At 40.1% G+C, this 14149-nt stretch overlaps 1 protein-coding gene across 1 annotated transcript in view; it reads right to left on the reverse strand.

The window, feature by feature from the left end:
* The window catches only part of ush2a (Usher syndrome 2A (autosomal recessive, mild)), a 292843-nt gene that overhangs the window by 79129 nt on the left and 199565 nt on the right, over positions 1-14149 (reverse strand). Inside the window, exons 61-62 of the mRNA XM_036135732.1 lie at positions 12028-12196; positions 11701-11910 (exon numbers count right to left, since the gene is read on the reverse strand). Coding sequence (XP_035991625.1) covers positions 11701-11910; positions 12028-12196 — 379 coding nt within the window. The remainder of the gene's footprint in view (positions 1-11700; positions 11911-12027; positions 12197-14149) is intronic.

Below are 14149 nucleotides of genomic sequence, written 5' to 3' on the forward strand. Positions count from 1 at the left end.
CGTGATCTACAGCTCTCACTAGAGCGGTTCGCAGCCGAGTGTGAAGCGGATAAAGATCAGTGCCTCCAGATCTGAGACCATGGTCTTGAGCTGGAAAAGGGTAGAGTGCCTTCTCCGGGTTGGTGAGGATGCGCTACCCCTAGAGGAGGAGTTTAAGTATCTTGGGGTCTTGTTCATGAATCACGGGAAGATGGAGCGGGAGATCGACAGGGTGCTGCGTCTGCTGTGAAGCGCTGTAATGTAATGTGATGAGAGAGCTGAGCCAAAAGGCGAAGCTCTCGATTTACCGGTCGATCTACGTTCTTACCCTCATCTATGGTCATGAGCTTTGGGTCGTGACCGAAAGAACGAGATCCCGGATACAAGCGACCGAAATGAGTTTTCTCCATAGTGTGTCTGGGCTCTCCCTTAGAGATAGGGTGAGGAGCTCAGTCATCCGGGGAGGACTCAGAGTAGAGCCGCTGCTCCTCCACGTCGAGAGGAGCCAGTTGAGGTGGCTCGGGCATCTGGTTAGGTTGCCTCCTTGGTGAGGTGTTCTGGGCACGTCCCACCGGGAGGAGACCCAGGGGAAGACCCAGGACACGCTGGAGGGACTATGTTTCTCGGCTGGCCTGGAAACGCCTTGGGATTCCCCCAGAGGAGCTGGCCCAAGTAGCTGGGGAGAGGGACGTCTGGGCCTCCCTACTGAAACTGCTATGTATGTATGTCCTGGTAGGATTTCCTGACATTGGATCATTTACACCCTTTAGGTAAAGCTAGAGTTTACAGAGGTTACAAGGGATGAACATTATTTCATTGTACAACTATATCAGTAAGAAGAGAGGTGCACAAAGTTCAACAGCATTATTTATATATCATGGACAATAAAGATGGTAATCTTTGAAAAACGTGGCCAAGAAGGCTGTTGAGAGGCCAACAGCAAGCGGCAGGATTTTCAAAATGGTCTTTTTCTATGGAGTTAAAATTATGCATTGGAGTCAGTATCAGGTCCTAAAACCCCTTTCATTTGGAGAAGCAGATAAGCTCTTGGAAATGCATACATTTTTAATCAACAAATATTAGTTTTTGCTTGGTCCCAAAGGGTATTATGTCTTTATTCTGTAGTGTGGAAGTTAGAATTAGTGTTACTTTAATTTAGTTGCATAAATGCACATTTTTCTTTTGTCTTACTTAAGTAGTCAACAAATATTGGTTGACAGATAATAAACTTGACTCTTGATTTAATTGGTGGTCAGCTCTCATTAATATTTTATTGAGGTAGTTATCTTTTGGGAGGAGTGGTGGCCTCGTGGTTAGAGCAGCTCACTTGTGTCCTAAGAAGGCTGAAAGAACCCAGTTCGAACCCTGAGACAGCAAACATGTGTCCCTGAGCAACACCCTTAGCCCCAGGTTGCTCCTCAGGCACCACTCAGTGTGGCAGCTGTCATGGCTGAGTTTTGCTTTGGCTTCAGTTTTCCTTTAGTTTTAATTTTTCTTCCTTGTTTGGGTTTTTAGTTATGTTTTGGACTTTATTTATTGTTAGTTTTCAGTTTTATTATCCTGTTTCACTCAACCTTTACTTCACTCCCTCTGCAGTCAGTCGCACCTGTTAGCTATTTACTAATCAATCAGCCAGACTCTTTCCACCTGTTAGTTACCCTATTTAAACCTCCCTCTCTTCTCATTTCCTCGCTGGTCCGTCATCATTCGTCACCCTCTCCATGCCAGTCATCTGTGTGCCTTCGAAACCATGCCTTCTATTTTTTCGTAAAATGTTAGTCCTGCCAGCTGTCTCTGAGAAGCTCTGAACTTGGCTTGGTGTCTCCATAGAGCTGCTCTGTCTCTGAGAAGCTGTAGACACTGCTGCTTTGCCTCTGAGAAGCTGTGGACACTGCTGCCTGTCTCTGGCTCCATGAATTCTCTCTCTGGGCCGTCAGCTCCTGCCATCATCTGCACCCCGACCCTCTGCAGTTCTTCCTCTCTGGTTACCCCATCCACCATCCTTTCAATAAAAACTCATTTTTAGTCCTGTGTGTTCTGAGTTCATCAGCAAACAAATCGTGACAGCAGCCCACTTCTCCCTTATGGGTTAAATGCGGAGCAAATTTCCCTTCTTGTGGGATTGTAAAGTGAAATATTATATATTTTTGGATATTACTAAAATGGTAGAAATTCAGATTAAAAACTGTCATTATAAAAATCTGGCAAAATCAATATTTCTGGTCGACGCATAACCTTTAAAATTTTGTCTTTTTATATTGCCTTAAAAAAAAGTAACTTAAGTAACAAAAGTTGAATGAATGAATGAATTTATTTCAGACAATTTAACAAATTTAACACACATTTAACAAATATTAAATAAATCAATTTCAGAAAGTACCACATAATAATAAAAATAAATATAAAATAAAAATATATGAATATATGCATATACACATATGAATATATGCATCTACATACATACACATAAATGCACACAACATACACACACATACACAGTGCTCAGATATATAATTCATCTCTCCTCATTACAATACCTGTTGAAAAACATCAGTTTAAGCCTTTTTTTAAACAGGCTCATGGATGGACATTGCTTCAGCTCTTTCTGGAGTTTATTCCAGACCTTTACACCACAGACTGAAAGGCACTTTCTCTTCATGGTGGTTCGAACCCTCAAAATTCTGAAGTTAAGATTTTCCCTGAAGTCATATCCCCCCTCTCTATCAGTGAACAGCTTTTGAATATTATCTGGTAGTTGTTTATTTCTAGCTTTGTACATCAGCTGAGCTGTTTGAAATTCTACCAGATCGGGGAGTTTGAGGAGGCAGGACTTTATAAATAGTGTGTTAGTATGGTCATGGAATCCTGCCTTGTGAATCATTCTGATGGCCCTTTTTTGTAACGTGCATAATGGCCGCAGTGAGGTTTTGTAGGTGTTACCCCATATGTCCACACAGTAACTCAAGTAAGGTAAGATAAGTGAGCAATACAGAATATAAAGAGCAGCATAATTTAGAAAAACTTAAGTATTTTCGAAACTTTGCAGATGTCATTTATATATAGAATAAACAATTTTGGCCCCAATACTGACCCCTGGGGGACACCACAAACAATGTCCGAGCACGATGACTGGCAGTCACCCATTTGCACAAATTGTTGCCTGTTACTTAAATAACTTTTCATCCAATGCAGGGCTACTCCCCGGATGCCATAGCGCTCCAATTTATTAATTAATATTTCATGATTTATTGTGTCAAAAGCTTTTTTGAGATCAATAAATACACCGACTGCAGATTTCTTATTATCTAAGGCGCTGGTGACTTCCTCTATCAATTCAATGACTGCCATTGCTGTAGATCTTTGTGATCGGAATCCATATTGACTTTCAGAAAGCAGTTTATGTTTATTAATAAATGAATCTAATCTACTCACAAACAATTTCTCCAAAATTTTAGAAAACTGTGGAAGTAGAGAAACAGGCCTATAATTTGTAAAATGGTGTCTGTCCCCAGATTTATAAAGTGGAATAACTTTGGCAATTTTCATGTTTTCAGGAAATTTACCTGATTGAAATGACAAATTACATATGTAAGTCAGAGGCTCAATGATTTCATCAATTACCCTCTTAATAATTGACATATCAATGCCATCACAGTCAGTTGACCTTTTGTTTTTACATTTATTGACAACATCTATAATTTCCTGTTCTCCCACTGCAGTGAGAAACATTGAATACGGATTTCTGCTAATTAATGTTTCGTTCAGAGCTCCAGTTGTTGTAGGATCATGGATTTTTTCTGCCAGAGTTGGTCCCACACTCACAAAAAATGTATTGAAATTATGGACAATGTCATTAATGTCCTCAAAATTGTCATCATTATTTATAAAAAACTGTGGAAAACTATTTTTTCCTCTGTTTTGCTTGATAATATTATTTAATACATTCCAAATCCCTTTGATGTTTTTCTTATTTCTATCTAATAATTTATTAAAGTAATCCTGTTTGGCTATGCGCAGAATAGCAGTCAATTTATTCTTATATTTCTTATATTTATTCTCAACGTCCAAGGATCTATGCTTTATAAAATCTCGATATAGTTTGTTCTTTTTTTTGCAGGCATTTTGCAAACTCGTGTTACTTAACTTACTAAATCTATCATGCAGTCTGCAGGTTGTACTAGGTGACCTGTCTACCACTTTGTATGCTTTGCTTTGTCTACTTTGCAGCATAAAGTTGCTGGGCATTAATATCTCCTCTGACCTCTCCTGGACTGTGAACACCTCCCAGCTGGTGAAGAAGGCCCAACAACAGCTCTTCTTTCTTAGGAAACTGAAATAGACTTAACTTTCTACTCAGCTGCTCATAAACTTTTACGGCACTACTTTGGAAAGGATTTTGTGTCTCAGCGTGACAGTGTGGTATGGGAGCTGCATGACACAGGAAAGTAAGGAATTAGCACCGGTGTTGAGGTAAGCACAGGGGATTGTGGGATGCCGTCTACAGGACCTAGACACGGTTTATGCTGCAAGAGTCCAGAAAAGGGCCAGACATATAGCTACAGATTCCACCATCCCGGGCAATTCATAGGGTCCCACTTCTATCAGGTAAAACAGTAAAACAAACACTAATAGACTTAAAAACAGCTTCTTTTCCAAAACTATTAGGGCTATCACCCCATGCTGAAAACCAATAAACCACCAGCCAAGTCATAGTTGGTTACATGTTACAAACATACAACTGGTTCCACATATTCTTGATCCCATGATGTCATTGGGATCAAGAATATGTCTCTCAGATTCTAATGTCTATTCACTTCAGTTTCTAAGGGAATGTCTGTTGGACATCCAATTGCACAGTTCTATGAGTTGAAGATTTACATTTATTGCACAATATTTTGCTGTGTGAATGAGCGTATCAAAAGATGGAGCATTCATTTGAGACACTCATGCAACTGCACAGTAATTGATATCTTTTGTAACGGGACTGCTATTTCTCTTTTCACTTGAACATGAGTCTTTTTAGATACTACTATTTACAACCTTTATGCTTCTCAGGGAGTGTTATTGGTCAGTGCAATCAACTGAGTTCATGGGATAAAAAGTCTGGTCTCTGTGTGTTATTCTGAGCCAATGTCTCATCCAAAAATGTTTTATTATGGTAACACCTAGTGACAATAAATATTCTTGATTGTCCACCCCACATGTTCAACGGGTTGTCTGCTGGGTTCTGGGTTCTGCCTGTGTGTGTTACTATTAAGACTTTGTAAAGAAGAACCCAAATTACTTTTACTTAATTTAATTGTGTAAATGTTGTCATTATCTAAACTCAAACATCCTGGAACTGGCACTTTATATGAATGATTAATATGTTAAAATGTAAAACTTTGTTAAAATTATATTTTGTGATATACAAAAAACCTTTCCTGTTTAAAAAATTATATCTTAGGAGGAAAAAAGTTATGATTTATAAATACCTATAAATAATAATTAAAAAGTCAATACATGTAATGAAAAAACTTGTAAGGTGCAGCATCCCTAATGCTGATGTAAAAATAGATTTTTGTAAAGATAACAGAAGTATACTTTTCTACGTTTAAAACATTATTGACATCCAAGTGACAAAAATCGACACAGGTTCATGATAACTTAACTGATCTACTATGTGTTACAGCAACACTAAGAATATGATAAATACAATTACAATGTGAACTGACTGTACTCCTCTATGTGCCTTTGAGAGCCTGTGCTTTAATGCTTCCCAGTCATTAAAGTAAACCTAATAGAAAAGTCATCATCATAAATACATTAACAGAGAGAGAAATGTCTTCCTGAGTTAAGGGAGTACTTTATCTTCTAAAGCAGCCAGACGCAGCTGTTTGGAATGCACTAGTGTTGGACATTTGCTTCCCATCAATGATGAGAGGCTTTTGGCAATGATTAACATACACACAGATATTTACACACTGAGAAACTGATGAAACCTACAGGCAAAACCAAGTAAAGGACCTGAGGAGATCCATCTAAACTGCAGATACATTTAGACATGTGATCACAGATGCTTGTATAAAAACGTTGTTGAATGTACGGTGCAAGTTTAAATAAGAACTCTATGCAGATTTACTTCTACACACAGATGCATATATTCTCTCTATGCAGCCAGTCTCTGAGTGAGCTAGCTTAACTACTGGGATAATTTCCCTCCAGCAAATGGTCACTGTGCCCTTGAAAAACATATTTGATTATTACTTTTTCTCCCCCTCCTTTTTTTTCTTCTTTTAGCATCATCACAGCCATTTTCATCACGCGCTCTGATGATGGCACGGCAAGGCGCGTTAAGATAACACCCCGGCACCGCCAGGCTTTTAACACTTAAACGGTGAAAAGGGATATTCAGATTTGTCCTTGAACGTTTGGATAGGGCCTGCTGGGCTGGGACAGAGAGGGAGTTGGTAAGGGAAGGAGTTAAAGGAATCCTCACAATTTTAAGATTTACTCACTTTCAGGAAAAAGTGAGGTGGGGTGAGCATTTATGGTAGCACCCATAGTGAGAAATGGGGTCAGTGGGGTTGAAGGGCAGATCGAAGAGTTGAGACCTGGACACTAGGAAGAAAAAGTGTAAAGGGAAATGATTAGTGAAGCACACAGTGCAGCGAGAGAGTTGGGACGCAATGGGAGGCCGAAGGCATCCCACGAGTTCCTTTAAACACCATCTAATCTCACTAAAGTCTTAGCAGCATATCTTAGATACTAACTAAGACACCAAAGAAAAGAGAATTAAATAAAGTGATTAAAAGTTGGTGGTGAACCTGCAGCATATGAGGGAATACTGCAGGAAAACTGTGACTGTTATTAGAACACAAACAGAGTTGAATATACTTGAAAGTGTAATCAAAGCTGTTTAAACAAACAGGCATATTTGAAAGGAAAGGATTTAGCACAGAGACTTTGTGTTATTGTGTAACAACTGGAGAGACTGAGGGAAGGATTAGAGCGCATCTCAAAATGCAACAGAAATAGACACGTGGGCAATGGGGAAGTTAGGACAATATTACTGATGACATTTACTCTAATCAGCCACAACATTATAACCACTTAGAGGTAGAAGAAGCAGTGATCCTTGGCTTTTACATTGATGGCAATTTTGATTCTTGTGACTTATCTACAACGGTTTATGGGTGAAGGACATGCCGAATACAGCATCAACAACACCTTCAGATGTCTGTCCACATGTGAAAAGATCAGAACCGTTTGGCTGGGTGCAAAGATGGTGCAGGGGTAGTGCACACCAACCCAATTTCGGCCTTATTCCTCGCCGTGGCCTCCCGGGTTCGTGTCCCAGGCCGTGGACCTTTGCTATATGTCATCCCCTTTCCTGTGAGCTTGCTGTCAAATAAGGGCAGCTTAAAGAGTCTGCAATTTTTCCAGAAGTCCCTTTGTGGATAACTGAGACCGTCTTACCTGCTCTTCCACTCCTCAGGGGGAATCGCATGAAAAGAAATCTCCCAAATCCATTCTGGTCTTATTTCTTTATACTGAGGCCTTCACCTTCTTCTCATAAACTTGCACGCAGTTTGCTCTTTTGTGGCTCTCTGCCATGTTCAAAATATACGTGAGAGCAGCAGAGCTACAATGAACGGCTAGCCCCGAAGATAACTGCTAAGCTAACCAGATACATAACACTAGAAGTCGGCAGCCAGCAAGAGGAAACAAGGAACGAGCACGCGTTACGTAAGTGCGTCACAATGATTGGCATGTGGGACAGCCAATAGATAAGGTGATACCCCCGCAGCTCCAGAGACATAGGGGGATGAGAGCAGGACCAAAACTCTGACCAATCCCTGCCATTCGGACCGAACGGCAGGGATTGGTCAGAGCTTTCACAGGCCCACAGCTCCTACGGGGATCTAATTTCTTAACCTCCTTTTTTTAATACATAATGTATTGGTTACTGTCAGGGTGGAAGTATTTTTTTTTTAACCCAGTATAATAAACGTGTTTCTGAACAGGATGACCAACTATAGCTTTAATGTAGTTCTGACTGGTTCTGTAAATAGCTGTGATTTCACCAGGGCTGCAATGGGTTGGAAGGAACAAATTCAATTGGACTGTACTTAGTCTGACTTGAGTGGAATCAAAAACTATTTGCACCCATTTCCTTTTTTAATTTAGGCATGAACAGAGCACGTTTTTGTAGTAAAGTCATATTGATACAAACTAAAGGCAACTGAGTTATTCACTGAATCTAATAAAAAGTAGAGCAGTTCATTCATGTATCTGGTGCTATTACCTATTTAAAAATTTAGAAATTAAAGATCTCTGTTAATCAGAGGCAATGCTGTGTTCAGAGAGATGCAAAGGTATTAATTTGCATGAAGGATAAGGTCAATTGTGGTCCAATATGAACATCTTCTTCTACATGTTTGCTCTATCACCAACAAAATGTAGCTTGTGGCAAACTGCAAGCATGACTTGTAATGGTTTTCTTTCAACATTGGCTATTCTTTTCATATTTCTTCCTAAAAAGAATATTGTGAGATTAATTGCTTTCCTTTCCAGATTCTCCTGATTAAGCTGATTAACTCTATAGCACCTGCAGAGTTACCAATGGTCTCTTGGCCTCTGTCTGACTAAAGGCTCCGACATACTCAGGCGTACTGTGTGCATATTGCGAGCTGCGCGGAATCCACGCTGACTCTCTGCAGAGGTTTTCCTCTTCATAGTCGAACGTACGTTTCTTTTCCAGCATGCTCCCACCGCACACCTGTCAGTGCGAACAGAGAAGGAGTGTGATGCCGCACAGCTCAGTGCATCAAGCTCGGTGTCACATTTTAAACAGTTTGATGTGAAGACTTCTTGCCGTCGAGCAGTTTATAGTGTAACACCGCGTACGCATTTGTGAAAATTAAGCTCTGCATGTACCTGTCATGCCCGCCTTGAGTATGCGTGGACTCCGTGTGGATGTCTGCGGACTCTTGTCCGCGCAAGTATGTGGGGGTCTTAATGCTGTCTATGGCCTGTAATTTTAGGTTTTTCAATTCCCACAGTGTGAATTAAACATTGCTCTGTGAGGATAATAAATCTTGGGAAGTTCTTTTACAACATAATTTAGTTTCAAACTTCTCCAGAACTTTATTCCTGACATGTCTCAAAATTTTCCCTGGTCTTCGTGCAGTGTTTTGTTCACTAATGCTCTCTAACAAAGCTCCAAGGCCTTCAGAGAACATCTGCATTAATATTCAGATTAAGTAAAACACAGTTGTACTCTATTTGGTAATCAACTTCTGAAGACAACTTGTTTAACTGGATTTTATTTATGTGTACCAAAAGAAAAGGGGCTGCCAAACATTTTTATTTATGTATAAGGAAATTTGAAAGACAATCATTTTCTCTTAACATCAAGTTATACACCATTTTGTGTTGGTCTATCACATGAAATAAAACCAATTTAGATTCAGAGATGGAACATCACAGAAACTTTAAGCGGTGTGAAGAATCTATTAAGGCAGTGTAGTCATAGGCGGTATATTAAAGTAACATAACTTCTGAGAAATAAACATGTAACACAACAAAAGAGATTTTTGCTTGTGTGTTTTCCACATCAATGTTTCCCCTTCGTGTGTGTATGTTATATGCAACTGTGGTTTTGTGTTGATATGAATACTGGCGTGTTTGTGTATGTGTGCACATGTGCACACAAGCCGGTATGCGTATCTGTTGCCAGACAGCTGTCTCCTGGCATTGCTGTTCCCCTGCAGTGTGTGTGTATGGTTGTTGACAGTGTGGACGGTAATGTGTGATAGATCGCACTTCAGGGACCCCATAATCACATCAGCCTAACCTAGTCTATCAGCTGGGCACAATGGGATACCCTTCACTCCTCCTTTAATCTGCTCCATCTACCTCTTCACAATAATTCTGTTCTTTCCAGCTTTCACCCCAACTGAATTTAACCCTCCTTTTCTGAAGTATTTTAAATATTTACTAGCTAAAACTATTTCCCATTGGTGTTCTTTGAATTTATAATAATTCCATTATTAATATTTTTTCACAATGTAACTATCACTAAGTATTCACTTTGTGCAGCTTTCTTGGCTCAAAATTTTTATTTCACTATAACAAAACAGAAAGACAAATTTAACTCCAGATGAAACTCCAGACATTGTAATCAGTGCAATTGGTGCCAAGGTTAAATAAACTATACTGCAATAACGTGGCTGCATGCATTATATGTGTGTAACTCTTTAGAAACCGATGAGTTGGGTTGAGGTTGCATAGCCGGCCACAGCGCTCCCCGACTGTGCATAGCACCCGGCAAATGGCCCTTAGCCTTGCTAGCACTCCTAGCTCTACGATCCATCATACCATATGCTCTCAATGGGGAAGCTAACGCTAATGACTGATGAGTGAATACGAAGGAGGGAGGGTGACAAGAAAGTAGATAATATGGAAGAAGGAAAAAAAGAGTAAGAGGCCAAGCAAAGAACAAGAGTTTGGGGAAACAGGTTGATTAAATTGACAAAATAAAAGGTAAAATAATAATTCAAAAAAATCAGATGGAAAAATAAGCTAAAGGGGAAGACTAAGAGGTTGAGAAGGTGGGGAGCATATGCACTCCTTGGGAGGCCTCTTCAAATGAAGGATGACCATAAAGACTGCTCAGTTGGAAGAAAGAAAAGAGGATGTAGTTGAGAAGAAGAAAAGAACAACAAAACCATGTTTGTAATAATATGAAAGGGTCAAAGAAGTATAACTGTCTAAAATGTACACTGTTACTTAGAAAGAGAAGGCTGGAAACCTCCAGGATAGTGATTCACCTACGGTCAATCAAGAGACTAAGCGGGAAAATCGAGCGAGAGGAATTTAAAAAAGAAAATCTTGTCTGATTATGCAATTATTTTATGATAAGTCAAAAGATGAAGCAGATATCTTGTGTGTGCATTTTAATTGTGTGTGTGCAAGCATGAGCTATGGTTGATAGGCTAATGGAATACTATAAGCCTGCCCATATGGGGCCATTGTTTATAGGTGATGAATAGAGTCCACGTGTCTTTATCTGGCATTCAACACAAGGCGAACCCTGCAGAGGGCACCCTGTTGACTCTGCGTGTGTGTGTGACTGTGTGTTTAATATATCAATGTGTGTGACTGTGTGACTATGTGTGTGTGAGAGAGAAACAAAGAATGAGTGTGTATTTCTCCCGCTGTGTGCTTGGCAGTGCCCTCAATGGTGCCATCCTGAGCGCGTTTCATCATCATCTGCCATGACAAAGATGTCTAATGACACACACATACGTTGACACCGACACATAAACACACGCACAGTCCCATCTGTGCTGTGGTAGCCGGGTGCTTTGGGACACTGCGGGAGAGGAGGACAGGGAAACGACCCCGCGTTCCTGCACCATGTGTCTAACCCTCAACCCGTTCTTATCCTCTCTTCTGTCGTTTGTCAACTTGTTCCTAATTCTCCCATCCACCCACTCTGATAAACACAAGGATATCACCAGGGATTTGACCCTGACAAACCTCTTTTTGCTTCAGAATAACTAGTATTTTTAAACAGAGTTTTTTGAGCCCACCACTTAAGAATTAAGGACTTTACCAGCAGAACTTTTTTTTGTAGTGATTATGGCTAGCAGCATATTAGGTGGAAACCTTCCCCATTATGCAACTTTTTGATGCTTTATTATCGCTACACGTGTGGTTGTCTTTGCCACGCACCTGGTTTATATGTATGTACAGCATCATCGCAGCAAACCAAGATGGCATCTACTATGCGGCCTCCGCAGCACTGGAACCCATAGCCATCATGCAGCCTCCCACTGCAGCAAAGCTGGCCGCCTGTCATGGAATAAGGAACCCCCCCACAGCAGCTGTCACCAGGCCCCACGGAGACCCGGCCCTGCAAGTGGTCAGGACAGCAGTATTCATCTAGAAAGACAAGGACAGATGAAGGAAAGACTTGAGCAACATTGAGAAGACTAGACTCAAATCAAGAGAGGGATAATTAAACTGATGTTGGTACAAACAAAGAGTAAAGAAACATACTGTTTTTTACGACTACATAGTATCCTCCACAGCACTGGTGATTGGGGCGAAATGGGACGAGTTTGCCATTGCAGCAAACAGGATTGAACGAATCATTCCAACTAAAATAATGTTCATCACAGCAATGATGATGTGGCTTTCTTGCATGCAGTATTCCACTGCAGCATATCTGCTCAACACACAAGTGCAAAAATATGAGAGAGTTGGTTAAAAAAACAAATCAATAACTATAATTCTTACATCATTGAGATAAAAAAAATAATTTCTGAACATCAACGAACTATGTAGAAAAATCTGCTTTTTAAGGCATTTATTTGTTAACATTAGATTACTGCATTTATTAAGGATCTACACCACTGTGGTTTCATCATTAAGGAAATACACTGCATCATAAAGAAAAACTAAATCTGTTTTAAACCCACGTGTATGCGGAACATTAAAAATGTGTTTCTATGAAAAAATGCAAATTTTACTCGCCTTCTTCAAAGTGGTAACCATATCTACACATCTATTGCAGTATAATTTGTGGTGTACGTCAGAGTTCTCAACTAGGAGATTGATACAAGCCCTTCTTGTAATGGCAAAAACAACCTAAACCAACCCTTCCCACCTTCATGCCAGTGTGCATGCAAGATCAACAAAAGTAATACTTAGTATCTTTTAAATTCAATACAACACATTTTCATACCTCTGACAGGGAATGATCATACATGCATGATGGTGAGAACAGTGTTTCCCATACTATTATATAGCACCACTGCATGTTTATGTTTGGTTTCTGTATTTAGGTGCATGTGCACAGCTTGTTGCCAGAAACTAGGAGATGACTGGAGAATAAGTGCTAAAAAAATTTAAATAAATATCACATGATTATAGACAGTTATTGGCTGAGCTTTTACTGCAACTAACAGTATGTGCTTCTTTAATCCTCTTGACCAAAAAAGTGGCTCAAAGCTTTTCTACTTAACTGTGTTTCTTTCCAAGACACAGCCACATATGGAGCTAGTATGCCATTACCCTCTCTAACATAAGTATTCCAGGATCAGTGCTGCTGTGTTATTTTTGCTTCTCTGCTCTGTCTTCTCTAACCCCCATTCACACCGAGTCTGGTTTTGCTGGAGGCTTCTTTCTGTTACAGGGTTTTCCTCTCCACTGTCGCTACGTGCTCATCCAAGAGGAGCGAAAGCTGCAAGTCAATGACTTAATGCAATCTGTTGAGTTTCCTTAGATATAAAACTTTTTTGCCATTTTGTCTATGATTTGATTGAATTCGCTCTGCAAAGGGCCTGAGATGACATTTGTAGGAAATTGGCGCTATATAAATAAAATTTAATTGAACTGAATTGAAAAACACAGCTTCATAAAAATAGCATAATTGTTTATGTGTTGTATTTTTCCAGATGCACAATAAAACCTGAGCAAGTGCTGGGAACACGTACTTAGGAAGCGTACCAAAGTTTTGTATTAAATATTTCATTGCGTTATCGTCTATTGACGAATTTATTTAAACGAGGCTTTGAAAACAGACACATGGTCAGATTTTGAGGCATCAGAGAACTGAGAAAATGATCTCAAATGGTATCAAACCAGCCTCATGAGGCGTGCATGCATCTTACAAGGCTTCGCTGTTGATGCCTTTCATGATGAATGGATTACCATATTACAATATTTTGAACCATGAGGCGCACTGGATTATAAGGCGCCCTAAATATTCTTCCCAAGTGTGTAATATCCCTCCACTCCTTCATGTACACAGCTCTCTCCTGAGAGAGAGAGAGAGAGAGAGAGAGAGAGAGAAAGAGAGAGATATCCATCTCTGTCGGGAAGACAGAGTAGTTGGATTACACTGCCCTGTTTCTAACATAAGGGCAAAATCAGTGTCACTTTTATACTGAATTAACTTACTAGGTTTATTGTTGCTAGCGCGTACTCCGGGCTATGGCTGCCTAAAGGCTCTCACATACTTGGGCATACTGTGCGCATACTGTGAGCTTGGCGGACTCCACGCTGACTCTCCGTGGACGTTTTACCCTTCATAGTTAAGCGTACTGTTGCCTACATTTCTTGTGGCAAACTCCCACACTTTCTGCCAGAGGGATGAAGCGGCAGAACGGATGGTAAA

Source organism: Fundulus heteroclitus, chromosome 4 (assembly GCF_011125445.2).
Source record: "Fundulus heteroclitus isolate FHET01 chromosome 4, MU-UCD_Fhet_4.1, whole genome shotgun sequence".
In the NCBI taxonomy this organism is placed as follows: domain Eukaryota; kingdom Metazoa; phylum Chordata; class Actinopteri; order Cyprinodontiformes; family Fundulidae; genus Fundulus; species Fundulus heteroclitus.